The 7,701-nt window shown below is 38.1% G+C and overlaps 1 protein-coding gene across 1 annotated transcript; it reads right to left on the minus strand.

The window, feature by feature from the left end:
- Positions 1–364: 364 nt before the first annotated feature.
- Positions 365–6,792, minus strand: LOC149846186 (uncharacterized). Its single transcript, XM_089996225.1, has 3 exons — positions 6,608–6,792; positions 6,332–6,437; positions 365–682 (listed from the first exon to the last, which is right to left on the minus strand). Exons 1-3 carry the CDS (start codon positions 6,779–6,781, stop codon positions 600–602), a joined length of 363 nt encoding a protein of 120 aa, XP_089852351.1. The 5' UTR covers positions 6,782–6,792; the 3' UTR covers positions 365–599.
- Positions 6,793–7,701: the final 909 nt, after the last annotated feature.

Genomic DNA, 7,701 nt, shown 5'->3' on the forward strand with positions numbered 1-7,701 from the left:
TTTAATGTGTGTGTGTGTGTGTGTGTGTGTGTGTGTGTGTGTGTGTGTGTGCGTGCATACGAGAGAGAGAGAGTTGCTAAATATGTCGACAAGCAGTTGAATGGCCTGCAGTACCATGTAAAACAGATAATGCCATCAAATATATTCCACAAAATATTGGGGCTGTGACCAACTTCGGGCAACATAATATCTCACGTTTCACGAATTCAGGCACGTAATTGGACATCACTAATCCCCCAAGGCCATGCATGTGATTTTCCAAAAAAGCTGTGCCAACACAAAAACATAGCAGATGAAATCATATTTATGCTCCTCAAAAAAATACCTAGTATCAACTGGAACAAGTGAAGGCATAGAACACCAATTTACTGATAGAGAACAAATTATTCATAAATGAAGTTTCAGAAATATACACGAGACATTGGGAAATCTTACAAGTATCTTACAACACAGATCTCCAAAGGATGAATACAAACTCTTATCACTAAAGCAAAATCAGCATCATCCTCGTAGTGTTCTTTACATCATCAGCATCAGCATCAGCATCATTGTTCCCATCGACATCTTCATCATCATCACCACCATAGCCAAAGTTGTCATCATCCAGACTTGAATAGCAAGACTGCCTTTTGATCCAAATAAAAGTAAATGAAGTGGTTTGTTTCATGAGTGACATAAGATCCTGCACAATATTATAGGGATTAAAGTGTGAAAGGTTACTCCACAAAAGAAAAAGGATTGCCCATTACCCTTCAACAACAAATTTGACAATTCTTGCGATAGTCATTATTCTCATACAGTATTCATTTAAAAAGAAAAAAAGAAAATCTCATACAGTAGATGAATGAGGGTATTAGCCAGAAACAACAAAGATAACTATATGATTAGGAATAAAGAAAATCACTTTTGAGAGATAATCAACATTGTCAGTACAAACACTGAAGCACAGATCATGTTCCAAACGATAGTAGCCAGCTAGTGGCACCGGGGGCATCCCGGTTAACAATTCTGCAACAGCGGCAGTTAAAAAAAACTGGGAGCAGGAAGATGATACCGATAAGTTGAAGCTTGTATCATGGTACAGACACCCACCCGAGAATTAATAATGGAAAATAAGCTTGTCAAATAGTAACTTCAAATGTGTGGGAATAAAGGACTTCAAATAAAAGTGAGAGAATGTGGAATACTAGAGTATAGACATAGCTCCATTAAAACATTACTCCTGAGTGAAGTGGTCGTCTGGGAGTTGTGTTTCGTGTGATTATACTATCTATGAAGTCGTGATACAAATTATAGGTAGTGTTCTCATTACCACAGCAAAGAAGATATTGAAAAGATGAGTATCTGCAAGAAAATGACATAACCAAAGAAATAAAGTAAAAGATAAGGGCCCTGTTCATGATAGACCCACTTTTTGCTTCCTGCACCAACATGATGTGTGAGTGACCAAGAAGGCACAAAATAGAAGGGGGAAATCATTTGTTAACATCCCACAAACAACATCAACAAAGGCAACAATCTCAAGACAGAACAATAATTGGACAAAACAGACCAACAATATATTACAGATGACATATTGAACAATTCTCAGCATTGCTACCATGTCACATTTGGTAGAAGCACAATGAGACTAAAAGAAGACAACAAGCATGAATGCCCACATGTCGCATTGACAGATGAACACACTGACATTGACAAACCGCTAATATAGAATCATAACTACAAATGCTAGACATAACTAGATTATAGCTTCATATTAGGGCATTTAAACAAGCTCTTTTCTTAGGTTAAATAAGTGCAAGGAACAAAATCAAGATAGTTTCATGCTGGAAAATCAGTGGGCAAAAATACTTGTGATGCCTGAGATCTGTTCACCATGAGGTACACTGCCCAGAAACTCATACACCAAGAAAAGTTACATGGAAAGAAAGCAGGCAACCAAAATAGTAAGTCACATACTGCAAGCATGTTGGTAGGATTTTACAACTCCATAGCACAAGTGCATGTGCATCAAAGAAGCTAATTTATGGGGTACACAAGTTTAGGCAACATTTTTAATCTGAGGAAAAGTAGAAAGAATGGAAAATAAAACAAGTTGAGGAAAATTTTAAAGGGAAATATATCTAATATCCAACAAATAGAGCTGTCAATGGGTCGGGTTTGCATCAGGTACCTGACTCGACCTGACCTGAGCCTGAATACCTGGGTTTGGGCATAACAAATGCTGACCCAACTATTATTTAGCTCAACCTCAACCTATGTCACATGGGTGCGGGTGCGGCGCAATTTCAAAAATTTTGGACACGGGGTCTCGGCTATATATATATATATATATATATATATATATATATATATAAAAGACTCGGTCAAAGTTGTGCCCATTAGGGGACAGGTGATGAGTTGTGAAATCTGATTTAGGGTTTTTTTCCTTAAGGGGGGGGGGGGGGGGGGGGGGGTGTTCCCCCGGCGTGGGTCCCGCTGCGCGGTCAGCGAGCAGGGCCACCCCTGGCGGGGGGTTATAGGGGGGCAGCGCACCCCCCCCCCCCCAAGATTTTTTTTTTTAATTTTGTAGCCCAGAATTCTTTTTTTTTTTAATTCTAAAAAATGAACCAAAATGACCCTGGGTGCATTGACCGCACCCAAGGTCGGGTTGACCGAGTCTGAGCCGCACCCGTGTCGGTGCGTGTCAACGCGGGTGCATCGACCTTGGAGCCGAGTCCGTGTGACATAGACCTGAACCCAACCAGTACAATATGCAGGTGGGGTTTGGGTTGTGATTTTTGCCACATATCCGACCCGATCCAACTTGACCGAAGTACTTTATATGTATTTTTCGTGAAATAAGTTTCTTAAAACTCAAACCCAAAGCTCAATCCAACAACTGGTCATTTGGGGAGGTTTGGGTACGAACACCAATGGGTCGGATACCCGACCTGTTGACAGTCCTACCAACAAATAACACTTGATAAACCAAATCGTAATGTCCAGACTACAGAGGCCATCACTAAGCTTTGCTTGACAAAAGAATGCAACAGCCCCATGACATGGTGCTCTGTATAAAGGTACATTCTATGAAAGCAACAGTCACATAGGTCCCCTTTATCTTTTTTATCATAAGCCACAAAATATCACTGATTTTTTGCAAATTCTACGAATGTATCCTTTAAGTGATACCATTTAATTTTAGAAACTGGAGAATTTTTATGTCATTCTGATGACATCATCAAGGTGAAATAATCATTAGAAATGTTATACTTTCATAACTAAAAGTCTCACGACAACACCTTTTCATAAAGAATTGTAAATGACTCATCCTGCTAATGAGTGACTGAAAATATCGCAATCATACAAAGTGGCTATTATGCTACAATAAAGTGTCTTTTAACAGTTCATAATGCTAACAAGCCACAGAAGAAATGCTTAAGAGCACAAACATAGACTTTGTCATGTGACAAGGATTAAAGTCCAATACAAGGCAACCCAATTTATTCAAGGTATGATGTAATGGTTAATAGGTGCCTACAGGTCATCTGAATTGATTGAAGAGCTACCGTGATTTTGGAAGACCTAAGTCTAAACCTTGCCCTGGTTAGTTCATCATACACTTAGTTGTCAAAAGCGCTAGTTGAAGCCAAAGCGGAAGACCCCTAAAAGGACTGGTCGAGGCCTAGGCGAGAATAGTCGGCCTAGGCGGAACCAAAAAACTAAAACACTAAGAAAAGCAAAAATATTACAATAAATAGTTAAATTTAGTAACAAACATATGATTGTAAATATCAATGAAGTGTGTAATTCAACGTAACGTGTTGCAAAATTCATCATGAAATTGTATAATATGGAACATACACCAAAAATTGGGGCACACCATCCGATTACTATATATAGAGAGAGAGTGGGGGTTATTCAGACCCAGTTTTGTTAGATCCTAACTAGTTTTTAGATGTTGTATGCTTGATCTGAACCGGCAGACGTGTTTATGATTGTTGTTGAGTAGGGTACATATAATTGATTAAGCATCATTATGCTCATATGTTTATTTTAAAGAGGTAAAAAAACATTGGTTAATATCGTACTAACATTTCATGATAAAATGATCACATTTTTACATCAAATCAAATTGAAACAAAGCTTGTTTCTCAATAAATAAGTATTGATAAACACATCTAATGGTTCAAATTGAGCATAAAACACCTAAAACATTGATATTTAGAGGGTCTTAACGGTGACATAAAGAAAAAGAGACAGGATGAACCTTCTTCTCATTATATATATATATATATATATATATATGAAAAAACAGATTTTATATGTGTGTGTGTCAAAAAAATATGCATACATGTAAATAAAAAAATAAAAAAGAACGAAAAAAGAAAAAGGAGAGAAAGGGAAGAAAAAAACAAAGAGAATAGAGGGGCGAGAGGAGGAAGAAGATAAAAGAAAAAAAAATGAGGAGAAAAAAGAAGGGAAAAAATGAAGAAGAGGAAGAAGAAAAAGAAGAAAAAAATAAGAAGGTAAAAAAGAAAAGCAAAAGAAGAAAAAAATAAGAAGGTAAAAAAGAAAAGCAAAAGAAGAAGAAGAAAATGAGAGAACCAAAAAGAAAGTTTTTGGGGCGGGGCGAAGAAGAAGAAAAAAGGAAGGAAACAGAAAATATTTAAAAAAAAAAATTGACAACCATGTCCCTAATGCCTAGACCCATAAGCCTACGCGGTGGCTGTGCACCTAGGCGCTGCTTTTGACAACTAAGATCATACAACAGGAAACATAAAGGACAAAAACAAAGACAAGCTGGTTATTACTTCAACACCTATCTTCTAACAATTAAAAAGGTGGAAAACGCTTATCTAGTCAAGCGTTTTGAATAAGCATGTACATTTTGTAGGCATCCAAAATGATAGTGGATCAAGGTCACAGAAAGGATGGAATAAACCACAAAAAAAGTAACACGATAAATCATTTGAATATTTAAGTAGTATATTGTTATATGCATTCTCATCTGTCACATCCCTTCACTAGTTTACTCATATCCAGTTACTTACAAGAGATACTTGCGCCCTTAAACTTTGCATTATCTGTATAAGGCTTTATCATTTGGCAAAGCCTTTTTCACCTCCCACTCCCACCTTTAATTTTTTACTGTCTCCTTCCACATGAACTTGATTTGCCATGGACAATTGTGCATATCATTACCATAACCAAATCAATCTTTGTAACCAAAACCATCAATATATTCCTTCTTTTTTGGACACACTAGTCACAATTTTCTAGCATCCAATGTCTGGACATCGAATATCAAACACCTTAGGATGTAGGTTTAACTTTACCACCATTTCTTTTTTTCTTGTGTTTATCCAAACAGTACTCATCCATCATCTGTCCAGTAATTGCATAAGAACCTCTTAAATTTCAAAATATGAGGTTCCCGTATTTCAAGTAGTTCATGGAATAAATTTATCGACTCTAGAAAACAGGCATTTTCATTCCACAAATCAAAACACACTACCAGTGTGCCCATCCAATACTTAGCATACCGTAAAATTGTATGCACATCATTCTAAAAGAATACTTGAAAACCACACGCTTGTGAGTTAAATATTGCAAATACTTCCTACAATTTATAGATAAATCTCATTGCCAATGGTTCACACGGTGAAGAGAAAAATGATCAATTAAACTACTTAGAGGCATGAAACAACTTTATGTCCAAAAATATCTTGCGCAACCACATCAATCATGAAAATATCACGTTCTATTATAACTTTTTAGGCATGATAGCAACATTTAGTCCCAAAACACCTTGAACCACATCGATCCTGAGAATATCGCGTTCTACTATAAATCTTTAGGCATGATATCAACATTTAGTCCAAAACACGTTGTTGAACCGCATCAATCCCCAAAACACGGCGTTGGGTTATAACTCCACATAAAGGAATGCTGGTTTCTCAAAGGCCTATGAGTAACCCTCAAGCAACAAAATCTCACCATCGAAATCATTTCCGTTATTCATAATGTCCCAACTCGTCAACAAACTACTAGTCACAACCGGCAAATCCCGAACTGTATAGCACCAAAACTGCCGTAAAAACCACACGATTCGAGTTGGGCACCCTCCAGATTCATCAGGGGCGACCCTTGAACACCACCACCATAGCGAAACTAGTAAAGGTACCTCCCTATCGGTGAACACGATCCATCAAGTACCGTGAAAATACATTTCTAAACCCTAAAACCAAAACCATCCACAAGACCGAACCGCCAACCATTCAAAAGAACGAAAACATCAAATCCCACAATAAATTTATTGAGAGAGAGACAGAGACGGAGAGAGTACCGAAATTGCGCCCGACGATGCAATGCCAAGTGGGGCCGTACATTTTGTCGAACTCCTTCTTGATGTACGCGGCGACGTCCTTCTCCACACTGTGCTTCTCGAATGCCTTCAACCACAAAGTAGAAGAATCAAAAGTAAGAAGATGAGATGATCGGTTTTTTGGGGCGTTTTGCTCCCCCCTGCTAAAAGAGAAGTGAATGCGGGCAACGAAGAAAGAAAAAGAGATCAGGAAGAGTTGAGATTTGGTGAGAGATAGAGATAGAAAGGGGTCCGTACTGCTAGGGCACGATCGACGGCCTCCTTCTGCATCTCCTCCTTCATATCGGCGCTCTTGATGGTGATTTTGGCCTGCTGCCGCTGTTTCTCGTCCTTCCCGCCGTGGTGATCCAAAGGCGAGGATTTCGCCACGACGATTCCGCCGCCCCTCTTCTCCCTGATCTCCTCCGTCATCTCTCTCTCTCTCTCCTGGCGCAAGTGAAGAGGGAGATGATAAATAGGGGTTGTCTCTCTAGGTAGTGTCTGAATTCAGCATAGATAATTACTCATATGTATATGAAGGAGTTCGTAAATTACACAAAGAGTTCGAAGTTCACCCATACAAGCTAAGGATGTTTTAGTCCTTCAGAACACACATTTTTTTAAATTTACCGCTTAAAATGTTTTAAATGAAAAAACTTTCCCTTTTTATCTCCTGTTTTACTTTTTTCTCTTTTAAGTTGTTTGGTTGAGGGAATTTTATAGAGTATGGGACCCATGCTTGCTTGATATCCCAAAAGTATCATTATGTTAGTTTCGGAAAATTTTAATAAAACAAACATTACTTTCACATTTGTAAAGAGCAACCAAACATATCCTAGCAGTGAAAAAATGAATGAATCAGGTGTATTTGAACACCTTAGAATCCAAGATCAAGATTTCTGACTCCCATTTGGATGACACTTAAAACTTGTTGAAAAATAAAAACTACCTTTTGATGTCAAACCAGGTTTAAGTCACGAAACCTTGTTCGGTGGTTGTTCGGATGCCACTAAAACACCAAACCAGGTTTTGGGGCAATCAAGTCCCTCCACTGTTTTTTCTTGTTTCCCCCTTTCCTTTCCTTTTACAACATACAACCCCTTTACGCTTAAAATTATTTGTGGGTTTTTACAAACGTTGCGCCAGAATAATACTCACTAGCACTGTTGTGCCAGAGTTGATTATCCACCCGCAAGGGGTAAAGCACTCGTGAAGGTCATATACAACAAGAGTGATGTTTGCATACATATAAACAAAACATAAAAGTAGTCCTTGTCTATACGAAAATCGGCTTGTGCTTCAAAAAACTGTTTGGGGTTGGATTTATGATCTCTTCGTGCATAATGCACTGG

The sequence above is a fragment of the Nuphar pumila genome, chromosome 2 (genome assembly GCF_984573655.1).
Source record: "Nuphar pumila chromosome 2, dmNupPumi1.hap1.1, whole genome shotgun sequence".
NCBI classification, from domain to species: domain Eukaryota; kingdom Viridiplantae; phylum Streptophyta; class Magnoliopsida; order Nymphaeales; family Nymphaeaceae; genus Nuphar; species Nuphar pumila.